Source organism: Panicum virgatum, chromosome 1K, assembly GCF_016808335.1.
Source record: "Panicum virgatum strain AP13 chromosome 1K, P.virgatum_v5, whole genome shotgun sequence".
NCBI classification, from domain to species: Eukaryota; Viridiplantae; Streptophyta; class Magnoliopsida; order Poales; family Poaceae; genus Panicum; species Panicum virgatum.
The window spans coordinates 47394450-47412076 of NC_053136.1; the positions used below are offsets into that span (position 1 = coordinate 47394450).

The 17627-nt window shown below is 53.1% G+C and overlaps 1 protein-coding gene across 1 annotated transcript; it reads right to left on the bottom strand.

The window, feature by feature from the left end:
* Nucleotides 1-7318: 7318 nt before the first annotated feature.
* Nucleotides 7319-9140, bottom strand: LOC120713809 (protein RGF1 INDUCIBLE TRANSCRIPTION FACTOR 1-like). Its single transcript, XM_039999787.1, has 4 exons — nt 8913-9140; nt 8601-8804; nt 8054-8269; nt 7319-7952 (listed from the first exon to the last, which is right to left on the bottom strand). The coding sequence occupies exons 1-4, from the start codon at nt 8961-8963 to the stop codon at nt 7677-7679; spliced, it is 747 nt and encodes a 248-aa protein (XP_039855721.1). The 5' UTR covers nt 8964-9140; the 3' UTR covers nt 7319-7676.
* Between the last annotated feature and the right edge of the window lie 8487 nt (nt 9141-17627).

Below are 17627 nucleotides of genomic sequence, written 5' to 3' on the forward strand. Positions count from 1 at the left end.
CTGAAAGTATTGAACTTAAACATCGCCAGGCGATCCTGGAGCTTACTGCTAAGCCCCTGTCTGAAACACGCCTGCTTCATCTCATCCGTGTCCACATGGTACCCAGCGTACTGTGAGAGTGTGTTGAAATTCTGGGCATATTGCATCACACTGTTGTTGCCCTGCTTTAGGGCCAAGAACTCTGTGAGCTTCCTCCTGATCACTCCCACTGGAACGTGATGCGCCCGGAATGCTTCCTTAAACTGGGCCCAGGTGAACCGAGTGCCCTCGGGGAACATGGCCATGTGATTGTCCCACAAGTGCGTGCGGGACCCCCGAGCTGCAAATCCTGCCTTGTCTCCATCATTGTACGGGTGCAGGGTGAACTTGGACTCGATGGTCCGGAGCCAGCTATCTGCTTCCAGTGGCTCATCCGCCTTATGGAAGAGCGGTGGCTGGGTGTTCAGAAACTGCTCATACCCAGGGTCAGCTGGCTGGTGGTGATGCTCATGCCGCTGCGCTCTGCCTTGCTCAACAATCTCCCAGAGGAGTGCCGTCTGGTCGTCGCGTCCGGTAAGCATGGCCGCAATGGCCTGGGCCAAATCAGGAGGGTTCGGGGGTGCTGCCATTCTGCATTTAACCATGACAAGATTAGTTCCATCATCCGGGTTAATTAAAATAATCCTGATAGTAACTAATCTTTCAATACATGACACATTGCAGAATGTACAGCTTTAAAAACAATTCAGTGTAATGCTTGCAGGCGGGGCCAGGCGGTTCGATCGGCTCAACCAGTCGGTCTGACAGATCTGCCCTGGTCCAGCCGAAAAATGTATGGCGGACCGTCCGGGGTACCAGGGCGGACCGTCTGCTTTACAAGAATCCAACTAACCGGACCATCCGCTGAGTTTCTGCGGACCGTCCGCTTTACAAAATGTCAACCCAACTCAGTTTCAGATGGTTCTGTGTATTTTTCCTCAACAGCCGGCAGACCGTCCGCGTGTCATGACCGGACTGTCCGCGCAACACATTTGAACTACCAGACGGTGTCTCCGGTCCGACCGACAACGCTTTCACAACACATTCGTGCCACGCCTATAAAATCTTACGTCCCAAACTCTACAATGGTCCTTATGGTCTTAAACTCACACCTCTACCAACACCTAGGGAAGAAAAATCCCAAAAACACTACAAAGATGAGATGCATGCTCGCCTTACGTCTTTTCAAATAATTTTTTTATATTTTTGGAAAACCTTAAAATTAGTCATGCCTGTACCACCCATGGTGCATTTCAGCTCTGATACCAGCTGTGACGGAACCGACAAATTAAAACTCTAAATTAAACGTAATGGCCGTCATTTGAACACATCGGGCGCATTAGCTTAATGGTTTAATTTGACAGTCCTTTCTCAGCCCACATCCCGATCGAAACAACACCTATAGTCTCACGCGAAGGTGAGCGTAGATGTTACAATCACGGCACATATTTGAAAATACAGCAATATACACAAGATTATACTATAAATTTTTCAAACCAAGTTTGAATAAATACATAATTTACAAACTTTATATTACTGAAATTCGGGTTCGAACAGAGGAAAAAGAACTACCACAAGTGTACCCTAGGGAGGTCCCTAACTAAGTGTCTGGGACCACAACCTCCCATCCCTCTTCGTCCCGGCGGATGAACTTAACGCAGCAGGAACAGAAGTTACGCCTGTGTGCCCTGAAATAATGTTTCAACAAAAGCCCTGAGCAACTAATACTCAGCAAGACTTTCCCGACTATTGGGTATACGTAGCCCACCTATCTAGACATGCAAGACTTTTGGCTGATGGTTTATTTTGCAGAAAAACATCTAAAAGTGGATCCTTAATTTCAATATTTTTGCTCCAGATTCTATATGGATTAATCATAATATAATATTTGCATGGCCATCTAGAACAAACATGGTAGAACATTAATTACAATTCAAAATAGAACCAACATACATAACAGACTCCATGTTCCAACTCATATTGCTACGATGTGACTCGGTGATCAATGTGCCCATGTCCGAGAGCGACTGACGGCGAATCGATTCGATTTAACCTTGTAAGGTGGACCTAACCAACAGGGACGCAAAATCCCGTCGGACCCCACGCACCAACCTTTCCCCTCCCCACCTCAAACTACAGGACTGCCCCACCAGGCATGCGGTTAGTACATTTCAAACATGATCAGGAGGGCCGACAACGGTACGGTCCTTAACCGACAAAGGCGGAACTACACCTCTCCCGCCCGGTCTCAGATTCTATTCTTTCTTTCATTCCAAGACTTTCATCCCAAGATGAGTAACTCATATATGGAATCATAAACTATCCTATATCTCGCGAGTAACCAAAAGTTACTCGACTTCTACCGAACCCTATCTAGCATAGCATCTCTATCGTCCTATACATACTAGTATAACTCAAGGAAACCTAGGGTTCATGCAACTAGGGTTTCAAACAACTCCTAAACGTAGTGCACAAGTAATAAATACATATATAGGTGTCATAATTTAAATTAATAGGACGTGCACCGGGGCTTGCCTTTGGGCTGCTACTCAAAGCTGGGGGTCAGACGGGCCTTGGGCCGAGTTCTCACGCCTCTCCTCCTGGGATTGCTCCGGCTGCTCCTGCGGTGCCGCAATCACCTCAAATACGGCGTCCTCAGCTGCGGATGCTACACGAATGCATATGAAGTGATTGAGTGCAACCCAAACTACACAATCACTATACCCAAAATAAAATATCCTGCGGACTGTCCGCCACCGAAGGGCGGACCGCCCGCAGTTCAACTTCGCAGACCCACCAGAACCTTCATCGTCTCTGGAGAATTTCTAGACTGACTGGCGGACTGTCCGCGCCTCAGTAGCGGACTGTCCGCAACACACTTCTGCAATCCCACCAGAACCGACTACTTCTCTGGTCAAATTTCAAATCTATAATGCGGACTGTCCGCTCACCCTTAGCGGACTGTCCGCAACACACCTACGCCAATCCACCAGAGACAACGACGTCTCTGGACGAATTTCTAATCCTAACGGCGGACCATCCGGCCCCCCTTGGCGTACCGTCCGCAGTTCACTCTGCCAAACCACCAGAGACGACAACATCTCTGGATAAAATTCTAGACTCTACGGCGGACTGTCCGCTCTCCAATAGCGGACCGTCCGCAGTTCAACCCTGCGAAACCCTCCAGAGACAACATCGTATCTGGACAACTTCTACTTGACCAGGGGACTGTCCTGCCCTCCTAGGCGGACCGTCCGCAGTTCACATCTTTTGACACGGCACGACAGGCGGCAGCAGGCACGGCGGCGGCGGCGGCCGTTCACCGGCGCTGGTTTGATCAACAGGAGGGGGAAAGAGGCCAGGGGGGCACAAGTGACTCACCACGATTCCATTCCCGCGGTCGGTTCGAGCGGAGGATGACCGGAGAAGCGGATCCACGGTGGAGCAAAGCTTCAAGCGGCTCCAATGGTGACCGGTGGTGGCGGGGGCGATTCCGGCCGTGGAGAAGCCGGGCTGGGGGTTGGGGAAGGTGGAGGAGGTGCTGGGGAAGGTGCTCGCGCAAGGAATCAAAGTATGGTGGCCGGAGGAGGGAGATCGACGGAAGGGGGCGACGGTGGCGCGAGAGCACGAGGGAAGCTCGTCTCTGGTCAACGTGAGGAGGAGGAGGAAAGAAGATATGACAGGCGGGTCCCACAAGGAGGTAATATATCTGGATGTTAACTGGGCGGACCGTCCGCCGCTTCCTAGCGGACCGTTCGTTGTTTTCCTGGGTGTTACAATACTAAGACAAGGGTCCTATTTAGAGAAGTAGCATAGACTTATTTTGAGTGCTAAAGTTTAGCTCAAGTAAATAGCTCTCCAATAAAATAGTCCTTGAGCTGTTTAAATCTAAGAGCAATTTGGTCGTTAATGCACTTTCCCGATCATTTGAGCCCCCTCATCTCTCTTGCTCTAATAGGCTCCACCCAAATAGCATCCATTGGAAAGGATAGTATTTTGAGGTGTGCTATTTACAAATAGTCCTAAATATAGCTCATATGTTTGGCTTTTCTTGAGATATTTTTAGAGCTAAATGGGAGAGGGCTAAAAAATAACCAGGTCTAAAGACTAGATAAAGAGAGGAAATCCAGATCCTCGACGTTTGGGTTCTACTCGTATTTCTATTTCTATGGCATGCAGCAGCCCTACATCGAATCTTTAAGACCAGACACAGAATTTCTCAAGTCAATGCGCGCTCTAGGCGTGCCGCGGGGGCCGGATATTTTGGGTCGTGTCACTCGTTTGTTACGCAGCCATGATCTGCATCTCCTGTGGGGCCTACTGGCGGCGTGATTATCTTGGTGCCTGAAGAAGGCCCACAAATTTTGGATATCTGCGGGTCGCAATCCTGGGGCCTAGGCTGGCTTCCTGTACCGCGGTCTTCCCTCGTAGTCTCGTATCATAAGGGAACAGAGATCAAAGATTGGATGAACTAGTCATGGTAGGTCTCGCAACGTTTCCACACTAGACAACAAAGCAAGCCCGTTTATTCTTCCATCGCGATACTCATTTCGGCCCGTGCGATACTCATTTCGGCCCGTGTTTAGTTCCAGCGCAAAAAAATTTTGTGTTGGAATCTTGCTAATTTGAAGTACTAAATGAAGTCTATTTATAAAACTTTTTGCACAGATGGGTTGTAAATCGCGAAACGAATCTAATGATGCTAATTAATTCAGAATTAATCAATAATTAATGTATAGTTACTGTAGTGTCACTGTTGCAAATCATGGATTAAATAGGCTCGTTAGATTCGTCTCGCGATTTACAGTCCATCCATGCAAAAAGTTTTATAAATAGATTTCATTTAGTACCATATGCATGTACCGAAATATTCGATGTAATGTTCTTTTTTGTGTTTACGGGGTTTATGGGATGAGAACTAAACAGGGCCTCGATGACCCCGAAGAAACAGGAGGCAGAGAAGGAGCAAAGAAAAGGCTCAATTCCTGTGTGTCAGAGAGCTAGCTCACTCGATATCTTCTCTGAACTGCTACTTCCATGCTCAAACTACCATCCCGGAGCGGAGATAGCTTCGAATCTGTCCCCAACGAACATTTCAGAGCATGTTCTCGTCGTTTCCAAATGTTCCTGTACTGCTGATCAAACAGGCAATGAGGCAACTTATCCCACAAGCCAACGGGGACACACACAGACGAGCATCATCAGCGTATTCGTGTCTTGTCTACATGATGTGATCTCAGCCGTTCCAATCCGTGATCCTCCTCAGCTTAAGACAATATAGCAGCGAAAAGGACTCGCATGACGACCTCCCATTAACCCCGCCCCCTCCCATTCCCTCGCAACGGGCCGCCGGCCGGGGCTGTGCGAGTACAAGTACAATGCATTGCCGTCGCTTTCCTTATCCAAAGCGAGCGATCCGTCCACGACGGGCGCGATCCGAACCAAGCATGGGCAGCGAGTGACCGGCGGCCCGATGCGATGCAGAGTCACACCACACTCTGGGGCTGGGCACGAAGGAGTGGTTAATGGAGAGGAAAGGCAAAACCTGCCGTCCAATCAACCCAAGGCCGGCCGGCCGGGCCGGCCGCGCGATGTGAAGCCACGACCCGCGCCCGCGTTCACGACGCGCCACGACCCGCGCCCGACGCCGCGACTAGTGGTCCGCCCTCCTCGTCCTGGCAGGCCCGCCCGCGCGGTGGGGGCGGGTGCTAGGACACGGGCGCGCGGTACGGCGAGGTCGGTCTACCCGGCGTCTGCGTCACGGCGGCGACCGATAGGCCAACCTTGCGGGGCCGGCGGATGACGTCACCGCTCACGCTGGCCGGTGGCGGCATACAGGCGGCGGGGCGCGGGGCGTTGGGTGGTGGGTGGCAACGTCAACATGGCATGGCATGGCGATGGCGTACTGGTGGAGGTAGGGGTGGTAATGGGTCATGGCCCTAGTGGTCTCTTCACAGTCTAATAAGATTTTTAAAATTTTTAGTTCAAAATTACATAAGATTAGAGACCGCCTTTTTTAGAGCCCGGCCTATAGATTTTTTAGTTCAAAATGTTGGACCCTTTGCCACCCCTAGGTGGAGCGGTTCCCGGGCTTCAATCGAGCCGGGGCATGCATGATTGTGCCTGCGAGTGCGCACGAAATCCTGTCGATGGTGGCAGAGGCTCTGCCCTCGGCGCATGCACGTTGGCGAACATGGCGCTGCCGTCGGAGACAGGCGCCGGGAACGGACAGTAGCGGCACGGACGGGCGCCGCGCATTTGCTCCGGCCACCGGAGGCCGGCAGGCCCGGACGGAGGTTCCTGCACCTGCACTCTGCACCTGCACTCCAAGCAGCAGCAGCAGCGAGCGCATGGCGCCTTGTCCCACCTGCCAGCAGCGGGACCCGTCCCAGCGTACCTGGTGGAGAGCGGAGCCGTGCGGACACGGCCTTGCCGCGCCGATAAATGCGCGACGTCGACCCCGGGCACGGCCGCTTCTGGACGCACGGGAACGGGTGCGCGTGGAAAAGGAAAATTTAAGGCGGTCGACGCCGGGGGCGCGGCGTCCACGTCGGGCCCCGCCGCTTTCGGGGACAAATGGCGGGTCAAGCAAGTTAGGCGGCGTCGCACGGCACGGCCCGGCGCGGCTCGGCGCGGCGTCCATCCAGGCTCCCTCCAGTCTCCAGCGCCCAGTCCACGCCGGACGGAACCCCGCGGCCCGGCGCCGCGTGACTCGTCGCTGCGTCCAGAAGATACCGACCCCGCCGCGCGGCGTCACCGCATCCCCGCGCCGGGCGTGTCCACAGACTCCACACACGTGCCCCCCGTGGCGCTGGCGCGCGGCGCGGCCGCAGCAGGGCGGGGGCGCAGAGGCTCCAGACGCGCCGCGCCGGCATGACGCATCTCGCATGTGCGCGCGCTTGCCGGGAACCGCTTTGGACGTGCGGTTGAGGTGTCGTTCGTCCCACGGGTTGGTCGCGCCCCGTACCTGCGGCCGCGCCGGGGCAAATGCCGCGGCGGCATCTGGATCGATAGGGGGGTTCGCCACAGAATGTCAGGTGCTGCTGGGTGACGACACGGGCGCTGCTCGGCGGCTCTGAATGATGTGCCACTCTATGTCTCTATCGGGCCAATCTTTCCCGCGCAGCAGTCTGCTAACATCAGACTAGAGCAGTCCTGTTCCAGCAGCGGCGGCATTGGCGGTAGCATAGCAACGAACTGGGCCTGCCCATCCCGGCATGATTCAGAGGAGCAGCATTTCTTTCTTTTTTTTTACAGTGTGCTCATGATGAACACAGAACACACGACCACCTCGCCTCACTGCATCGTACACCAGACTGTTGATAGCACATGAATATATACATCTAAGCATTTGGGGAGTAAAGTACCGGTATATTACAATGTACAAGGCTGCAAAACTTAGTACGTTGCTGTAAGCAGCAGCTACCTTACTGCCTAGTGACTAGCAACTGTAACTGTAAACTACTTAAACCTGATGAAGGAAGCAAACTATAGTAGAGCAGCTAGGCATGTTCTTACCGCTCTCGCCCTTCGCCGGCGTTTGCACAGCCGGCCGACCCCGCCGGCCTCCACGTCCAGAGGCGCACGGTTATTCCTTCTGGGCTGAGCTATGTCGTGTACGGTAGAGGGTACATTGTCAAGGTGATGATGTCGAGTAATTAGAACTCGACGATGAGGCTGCCGAAGGGCGACCGGTGCGGGACGCCCTTGCGGCGCTTGTTCCAGGGCCGGCAGCTGGCGGCGGTCGGCGGCGGGGTGGACGGCGAGAAGCTCTGCACGACGCTGCTCTTTTCGCTGCCGCCTCCGCTGCTGCCGGTGCACGAGTCCTCCGAGTCGCACCGCACGTCCTTGAGCGCCGCCCTCTTCCTGTTCTTGTTGCCGCCGCCGGCGGCGTGCTTCTTCCTGGGGCGGTATCCGCGCGACGTGCCGACAATCTGCGCCCCGTAGAAATCCAAGGGTGGTGCCAGGGTTAGGCGCGAGCCGCCTAGGAAGTAGGAACGCGCAATGCGCGAGAGTCTGGAAGCGCGACACGGACCTTGCATCCGAGGGAGCAGAAGCGGAAGCAGTCGAGGAGGCTGCGCTCGCAGACCTCGCAGGTGTTGGTGACGCCCTTCCCGGGGCGGGGCTGCGGCCGCTCGTTGAGGAACACCACGCGCGCGCTGTTGATGATGTACGTCTGCACGCCGGCGATGTCCAGCACCTTCTGTATCTCCGACACCCGGATCACGTCATGGTACGACGACCTCCGAATCTGCACCCCAGAAACAAAAACACAGAGCATGCGTCGCCGTCAGCAGGAAGCCGCAGATGGAACGGGCGCATTTGCTACCGGTTCAACAGAGCAAGCTACTCTCTCATCTTTGGATTTTTTTCCCCCCAGACGATTCAATTTTGGATGGGATGAAACTAACAACAACAATCCTAAGCGGAGGGAGGAGAGACCGAGACAGCCATTGGGTGGAAGCAGGCAGGGGCGCCGGAGCTGCCGCTTCATTCGAATCCGGAGAGGAAGGGCCCGGCGCCGGCCGCTCCAATCTCGACGACGACGACGACAAGAAATGCATTCAGAGCGGTCAGCTCACCTGGATGGCGTGGTGGTCGCGGTGGTGCGCGAGGCAGAGGGAGCAGAGCGCGCCGTTCATGCAGTCGAGGCAGTACATGTTGCACTCGCTCTTGTGCGCGTCCGCGTGGATCCTGCATTGGACGAAGAAGCTCGTGGACAGCAGCGGCTTCAACCACGGCGGCCACCGCTGGTTCTCCGCGCCGTCGTCGCACTCGCCGCCGCCCTGCGGTCGCACGCCACGAGCACGCATTCAATCCAACTTCGCCATTGAAACCAATCAAGAACCAGGAAACAGAGCAGCTGAACAACCACCACCGAGTCAAATACTTACCATGGCGCCTCTGCTCTTCAGCCCGAGAGGGGTCGCGTGATCGATGGCCATCTCGCCGCCGGCGAACCGAATGCGGGCGGAAGGGAGAGGGAGGAGCAGCCTTCGCGGCGAAGCACCCTGCCGGGGCCGCGAGTGTGGAGTCTTTGTAGGCAGGGACGGGGGAAAAGACGAAAGGTTTTGGAACACAGGCGGCAAGTAAACTAATATAGCAGGCGGGGTGACTCGCGAGCGCTTGACGGAGGGCGGCTCCGGGCCGTTCTTATCGCCTCGTCGCGGGTCCGGGCTGCCCCCGAACCCGGCAACATGTGTTGCATATGGCCGGGTTAAAAATCCCGTGCAGCAACAGTGGAGGAGGTCCAGCACAGTTCGAGTCGTCTCGTACCGCCTTGTATTTGTCGTGTACGTCTACACGCCGGCAGCCGGTTGGTTTCAACTGGGATGTGATGCGCTTGTGCTCATCCCATTGACAGCAACGTAATTGTTTTTTCTCGGATCCTAAACTTGAGCCGGGCACCGGATCCGAAACCAATACAGATGGGAAACAAAATATCGCCTCTCTTTTTTTTAATAACAGACGAATACAAGATACCATCATAGTTTATTTCCTAGTCACACTCTTTTCCACTTTATTTTCGTCTCGCACACATCCCACTCTGCCCATCTATTCTATCCATAGTGCTCCACGTTGAATTCGCCATCCCACGCCACACCATTTCCTCCTCTAGGAGATTCCATCCCGTCGCACGCATACGTCCCAGCACCCCCACACAAAAAAAAAAACGGTGAGAGAACAGTAACCCCACGTTTCACCCCACACAAAAGTGAAAAAAAGGCCAAGCACAAAACAAAGCCCCCAAGAAAAAGTTGGCACTAACACGGCATTACCGCGGTAATGTGCGTCCCCTTTAAATCGGCGTCCATTAGCATCCCCCCTCCTCCCTCCACCAGCTAGTGGATCAAAAGGAGGATCGGATGCATCCTTAGCCGCGCGTGCGTCCGGTCCGTCCCCGCCCCGCGCTTGCCACGTAAACTAGGGCACCTTTTTCTGGTACGAGATGCCACACGTTCTGGAAGGGCCTTTTGGCTAGTGGCCGGACTCGTGCCCCGGCCATGAATCGTGCTCGTGCGTGCGTGCGTGCGCGGCTCGTGATCCGGACCTGTCGTGCCGAGCGAGCCCCCGCTGTTTTGCCGTTTAAGCACTGCGAGCCCGCACCTCACCCGATCAGGCAAGTGACGGGACAGGTTTTTTTTTCCTGGCCGTCGTACGCTGTCTGGTGGCGGTTCGGTCACCCACTCCTGTAATGGCGATTCCATGGTCGGTGCGTCCGCGGATCCGGCGAGGTGTACCGTCGGGGCAAAGGCTCCCCGTGCACACGTCTGTGGAGGCGCATTTTCCATGAGCGTATGCAGTCGATTCGTTTGGGCCTCGACGGCTCGATGCGCATCCGTGTAGACTGCTGTCTGCTGTGACTGACGGAACCATGGATGACAGGTTATTACACCAAAAAGTCAGAGCGCCGTATCGGCTAGTCGCCCAGCGGTTATACGTCGCGTCATCGCGCTAGAATAGAAGTTAACCAGCCGGCCGTTCGTCCTGGGCGACAGCGACGAACCAGAATTTCGCATTCACCGGCCAATTAGCGGACGGGATCAGTAGTCTCGCCCGTCTGTGCACAAGCACACGCTGACATGCTGATGAGACAATCTTTCAAAAAAAAAACATGCTGATGAGACGGGAGGGTCCCGCCCGGCTGCGGAAACGAGCGGGCAAGCGTTGACGTGAAGCCATGTTTGAGTTTCGCCCTCTTTTGTGGCCCCGGCCGAGCGTAGTATAAACTTTAGCAGTCAAGATGCCGGCGTTGCTTGCGGTATCACGGCGCATCTTCTGTAATCAGCGTGCCTTGTTAACTTGGCATCAAGAAATCGCGCGGCGATCAGGCTTACGGCTCCGATAATCTGGGTCCGGGTCTTGACGAAGCGGTTCGAGATCTAATGATGATACGGCTGCTGAATACTCCTCCTGAAAAGCCCAGCTTGCCTTGTAGCGACGCCCACTGAACGTCTGAACCTGTGCGTGCAGGCAGGGATCACTGGATCTGGGCGGGTTTCCACTGCCGCGATCTGATTCCGGGGTGTGTGTGTGTGTGTGGGTGTGGGGGGGGGGGGGGGGTAGGTGCCGCATTGGCATGGCATCTCCGGTTCTGGAGACACCTCGCGGCATCTGCTGGCCGAACATATGCACACTTGTGGCTTGCGGCTGCAGCTCCCGATTCCTCCGGCGCTAAGTCATTCCGCAATCATCTAGAGACGAGAAAGGTGCGGTATCCCCATCCGTCCTGCATCGATCTACCCATTCTCTGGAGGCGCCCAATCCCTGGAGGATGATCCATGGGCTCTCGGGGCTCTTCTGGGGTCTCTGACACGCCGAGGCGCGACAGTTTGCGTTATCGTGTTGGGAGGGACGCCGCCATTGCAACCAGCAGGTCCCGCCCTCTCCTTCGTCAGGGTAAAAGAAACATGGCATGGCGAGCCTTGCCGTTTTCACACAGCGCAGCGCCATCAGTTCGGTTAGCTCTCTTCTGCAATACAATATTGGAAGCTAAGATTTTGGCGTTGCGTGCAGCTGCTTTCCCTGGCGGCTGCCGGGGAACGCGGAACCGGTCGCGCACGGGCGACAAAAAAAGAGAGAGGGAGAGAGATCGCGGCGTTGTTTAAAGCATCTCAGATTGTTCGCGTCCTGCAACTTGGTCAGCAGCACTGTATTTTAGTAGCACCGCGCGGTCACATTGCGTGAGCTACGAACGCGATAGCCTTGAGAAAGATCGATCCTGGAGCCCTTGGGGCAAATTCTTTAGTGCCGCATGGCTGCTGTGGGCGGCTGGGACTAACGCGAAGATAAGCTGAAGGCGGCCGCCGAGGTGACGGCAGGCGCGAGCATGATTGATCGGGGAATGCCCATTCTGAATCATTGGTTCTGCTTCTGCCGGCGCTTGACACGTTCGCGGCTGGGTTTGGTGCTGATGCTGCCTTTGGCCTTTGGCCTTTGGGTGGGTACGTTACCTGTACCTCGCGACCCTTTTCCAGCCAGCTACTAGCCCCTTTTGGGTTTCGTAAAGTAGGTTGTGGTCTTGTGGAACGTGTGCGTGGCGGACTCCGGCGGCGGCGGAGCTAGAGACGGAGCTTTGCTTCTCTTGGTGGTACTACTTCCTTCCTTGGGCGCTACAGAATCGTTTACTCCTACTCAACAGTCGACGCCCAGCACGGCGTCTAAGCTAAGCTTCTCTGTTCATCGCGTGTCGCTGTGCCCGCATAGCATCACTTCCTTGCAAGTGCAAGCGTCCCTGGCAGCTTCCCCTGATCGCCCCATTCGGCGAGCGGAGTGGCGAACGCACATGCGGCTGCGGCCTTGGGATCCGACGAGTCCCCAATCCCGATGCCACCCGCCGCGCCTGTGTCTGCGCTCGCAAGGTCAGATATGCGATAGAACAGGCCATGTCATGTTAGTCGCGGAACCAGTAGAGTTCAGCTGCCGTACGGAAAGTTGATCGCGGCGAGATCGTGAGGGGACAGGCCCGCGCGTGGATCAGGCACGCCCCTCGTTCCAAGCATGGTGTCGATGAGGTTTAGCTGCACTAGTAAAAGGAAAATCATGCTGGTAACATGGTGTGCCGATGAGGTTTAGCTGCACTAGTAGACCGCAAGAACAGCCATCGCTGTGAAAACAATCTTTGTGGAAGCGTTGAACCCCTTGTTAGGGGCCGCACCTTTGTTTATAGGAGCAGGGAAGAGCCCCCTGCGTGGCTTACAAGCAATGTATGATCTTATCTTGATATGGCCAACAACTAATCCTAGATTGTTCCCTTCAAAAAAACTAATCCTAGATTGATACAACAAATCCTATCCGACTGATACAGGAGATCTCAACAACATGGTAACAAACTATCCTGGCCATATCATGGAAGATCACACGGACGCTTACATTATAGGAAAGCTAGATTCTATCTTAACAATCGCCACTAAACAAGTTCACAAGAGCCGCGAAAGCCTCGTGTACTCCGATCATTACAGTAAAAAAAGGAAAATCATGCTGGCAACTGCCATACTTTGTTTAGTTGTTTTTTCCCACTATCACTGATTGCTCTTAATCATCAGGCTATTCATGTTCAGTTACACTACTGCCCTGAATACGCATTGAGCACACTGATCATAGGAAGGGTATAGAAAGGTAGGAAGAGGCAATCCCTAGCTCAGCAGTAGGAGGAAGCAAGTTTCCTGCATGGTTAGATATCCACGGTATAAATAGCAAGTTTGGTTGCTTGATCATCATGGAGTCCGCCACACCTTAGTTTTTATCCATCCTCCGCCACTGCCTGTATGCCTCGAGGCATAAAGGAAGCAATATTTTTAAAATGACATGTAGAAGGCAATTGTAGATGTCAAATACATAGAAAGAATTCTCATTAAAGTTCCGTTTTAATCCACTCAGCTAATACACTAGCTGGCTAGCTCCGATTTAGTTTTGTAGAGAGTTACTACCCATCTAGTTACAACATTTTACCTGCACATTATCTGATCCGTGTTGGATCCAACCTACCTTTTCAAAAAAAAAATGTTGGATCCAACCGCTGAAAAAAGCTGCTTGTTGTTCCGTCTAATAGGCTATCTTTTGTTGTTGCAGAGCTGTGCGCAGCAGCAGCAGCAGCAGGCTATCCGCATAATCCGCTATCGTGGTGGCATCGGTGAGTACATGGTCCATGGCCCAAAAGGCTTGGTGTGGAAGCGCACATCCTTCTGGGCCGGTGAGTTAGTCCATGGCCGAAAGGCAGCCCTGCTCCAAACAGCAGATTTTCGCATATCATTTATTCTGGTCCCCGTTTTTTATAAATAAAATAAAATAAAAAATGGTCACCTGATTGAAAAAAAATCCTGCTCCAAACAGCGACCGAATTTTTTCCCTATTGATCCAGGGCATATTTTCCTACGCGTCCACGACTAGTCGCCTACCGCACCTACGGAGTACTATTTTTTGACAAGCTGGATTCGACGAACTGTTCCATCGTGCACCTATCGCGAAACGCAGAGGCACGGCGCTACTGTGCCACTGTTACGGGTACATCCATCCATCATCCAGCGTCCAAGCTGTTCGATCTGGATGCGGGCGAGACAGTCTTCCGTATCCAGGGTCGTCCAGGACGAAACGATTTCAAACTGAAACTGCGGGTTTCTTTGTCCGGATCTGCTTGCCTCGACTCGAGCTGAGCTGGCCCTGTTTGGTTAACGCTACACTTCTTAGCGCACATAAGTTGAGAAAAGAATCTCGTATGTATGGAGTACTAAATAAAGTCTATTTGCAAAATTTTTTAGGGATAAATATAATTTTTCACGACGAATCTAATGGCGGTAATTAATTGATACTTGGCTACAGTAATACTACAGAAACTATTCTCTAATCACACGGTTAAAAATTTTGTTAGATTTTTCAGGATTACTAGTGCAGAGGTTGTGGAGTTGATTTTGTAAACTGGCTTTATTTAACATCGTAATTAGCAGTCAAGTTCACCCTCTAGCGCGAGAAACCAAACAGAAACAGGGCCCTGTGTTCCGCTCGCGTGCTTGGCACAGTCATCCGGACTCTCGAGCCAGTTCACGTAACAGGCGCGGGCGGTTTTGGAGCCGGCATGTTCAGCTGCGACCCTGCAACCGATCACTGTTCAAGAGGTTGCGGTAATTAACTTTCTTCCCTGACGGAGACCGCGGAGGACGACAGGTTGTGTCAGTGACGGGCCACCAACTAAAGCATTATTCTAGGTTGTTCCTCGCCAGGTGATCATAAATTTAGGGACCGAGTTTCTGTGCGGTCGCTACTTCGACTGCAACTTAAGCAGTCGAGTGAGCGGAGAGGAACATTGTGCGGTACTGTTCATCACTGTTTTTGCCACTGTAGCATCAGATCTGGTCCGTTCGTGGGGAAAATGGATGGCTCAGATCGCGTGCAGTCCTTAAGTTGGAGTCGCTCATTTGATCTGCGTTGTAATTTTAGGGTGTCCGTGCTTTTGTGCTTCATAATATACTGATCATAATTTTAGGGTGCCTTTTTCAAAAAAATAATTTTAGGGTGACCGTGCTTTTGTGCTTCGTAGCTAGCAAGACTGTAATCCATGCCAGTATGCCACGCTTAGCTCCGGAAAGGCGATAAGCTGACACCGGCGAGGTACCGAGAAGGTCCACATGATCTAGCCACCTTAAACAATGTCGCATACAAGAAACTACTCCAGCTAATTGTCCGTTGGAGTCGGTTAGCTAAGCGGGTAGCCTACCTAGTCCGTCCACGCGAGCTCGATGGCGCAACGTGACGGGGGAGACAAGGACCTCCGCTAATGTATTAGCCGTGGAGCGGGAGCCGGGATTAGACTAGACTAGACTAAAGGCGTGTTTGGGACCGCGATTTCTGCGGCGGCGACGGTAAGCGAAGAATCCCGCCGAACACCTTGCGACAGACGTGCTTATTTTCACCGTAGTCGCGGACCGCAGCTCTTTTTTGAACTGCAACGCCGCTTACGCGGAAAGCGAGAGAATCTGAGCTTTATCTCCATCGCGATTTTGCTTGTCGCGCGGCCTGGGGCCACGGAAACAAACAGGGCCTAATTGATCCCCGTCGCCGTCCGCGGGGATACTCCCCGCTCGACGCCGACCGCCAGCGCGCGCGGCGCGCCCTTGGCGTTGCGGTGGCGCCATCTCGCGATTCAATCCCATGTGCCGCGCGGCGGGGGCGGCACCTACCGGGACGTGGACGGCGGGCCCCGTACCGTACGCGCCCCGTGTGTGCCGCCGCGCACCAGCTTCTGGACACCCCCGACGGGAGGCGGCGTACGTGTTGAATGGCCTCCGCCGCCGGCCACTGCTTTGGTTTGGGAACTGGTTACTGCGCACGCGCCGCGGAATCTGCTAGGCTGTCTGATTTGGCACTTGCCTGCGTCGTTTAGGGCTCCAGATGATCGTTTAGCGTGCCGTTTGTCCGGACACACGGCGCAAAAAATATCCTGCGAAAAATGCAATTACGTGTACTCGTCGTTACGGACGCGCACGGCTTTGCACACGGGACGCGCGGGGACCGGGGCACGCTTGCGGGCCGCCCGCTGCCGCCGAGAGAAGCACTGGTGCTGTCATAGCTTGACGCCATCAGAGAACTGGGGCTGGAAGTACCACTCCTGAACGCCGGGCTACGGGTAGATGTCGATTTACTGGAATTCAAACGAAAATTTCCTCGGACAACAATTTAGACGCAAGGACCAGCAACTCCAACATATTACTCGTGCTCCATTCCCAAAACATACTCTCTTTTCATATTAATAATTACTTTTTAGTAATAGTTGCCGTAACAAATTATCAAAATTCAATCACCAAGAATAAGGTAGAGAGAAAATTCTCTTTCATTTTAGTGAGACAAAGGTGTATTTTGGTGATTACCTGACACCTCCAATCACTAAAACATCAATATTTTGACAATAGGGAGGGAGATGAGTAATTTATCGAAAATGTTCTAAGTTCCGACAAAATGGAGAAAAGAAAACATGGCAATTTCATTAAGGCCCTGTTTAGTTCACACACCGTAAACACAAAAACACAAAATTTTGCGAAGGAATCTTGCTAATTTGAAGTACTAAATTAAGTCTATTTACAAAACTTTTTGTATAGATGAACTGTAAATCGCGAGACGAATCTAATGAGCCCACTTAATCCATAATTTGTAACAGTGATGCTACAGTAACCATCCGCTAATTATTGATTAATCATAGATTAATTAACATCATTAGATTCGTCTCGCGATTTACAACACATCTGTGAAAAAGTTTTATAAATAAACTTCATTTAGTATTTCAAATTAATAATATTCCGTCGAAAAAAAAATTGCGTTTACATCTCACGGGAACTAAACACGGCCTAAAAATAAAAATATAGAAACATGACAAATGAGACGGACATCGCACGGCTCGCGCCGGCCAGGAATTGTCAAGCACACGTGCGGGACACACGCTGTCCCGTTGACATGGCGTCGCACCGCGCGGCTCAAGTACAAACGTGCGTGTGGAAGCAGGCACAGCACGATACCTACGAGGAAACCAGCCAGCAGCAGCTCCACGTCTGCCACTCGCAGTCCACACGGGCAGCTGATAAGCATAATACTTTTTTTAAAAAAAAAAAGAATAAGCACGATACTTAAAAGAGAGAAATGCAGAAAAGGCAACCGGGCTGGCGTCTCGGTCACGGCGTCCAAGACCGACATGCGGGACCCATGTTGCTGACCCCCACACGGCTCGTTCCCGCCCCGCACGTGCGGCGGCAGCCTTATCTTTCAACCCCGCGCCGGGATCCTCTGCGGACTTTCACCACCGTGGTGCTCCCAGCTGGGAGAAAAATTGACCATGGCTGTTTAGCTGCTGTGTGCAGTGCTCAGTTTTTTTTGTTTTTGCACACGTAAGGAAAATAGGTACAGTAAAATTAGTCAAAATAACTGTTTAGAGCGAACAAAATTTCGAACAATTCGAGGACGGTTTATGCAGTTGCAGCTCAGCCGCAGAAGATCCCCGGGCAACCACTCGTCAAGTCGCCAGCTCCGCGAAATGGCACTCCCGTAAATACCTTCAAAGTCCATGCCCGTTGCACGCGCCACGAAACCACACGCCGTTAGCCTCTTATTATAGACTCCCTGCCGTT

What these genes read in the sequence shown, in the direction of transcription:
- LOC120713809 (XM_039999787.1), bottom strand. Translation starts at nt 8,963, where the DNA reads ATGGCCATCGATCACGCGACCCCTCTCGGGCTGAAGAGCAGAGGCGCC. An exon ending in TGAAGAGCAGAGGCGCCATG is followed by an intron (nt 8,805 to 8,912) that starts GTAAGTATTTGA and finishes GTGCGACCGCAG; the next exon opens with GGCGGCGGCGAGTGCGACGA. An exon ending in TCTGCTCCCTCGGATGCAAG is followed by an intron (nt 7,953 to 8,053) that starts GTCCGTGTCGCG and finishes TACGGGGCGCAG; the next exon opens with ATTGTCGGCACGTCGCGCGG.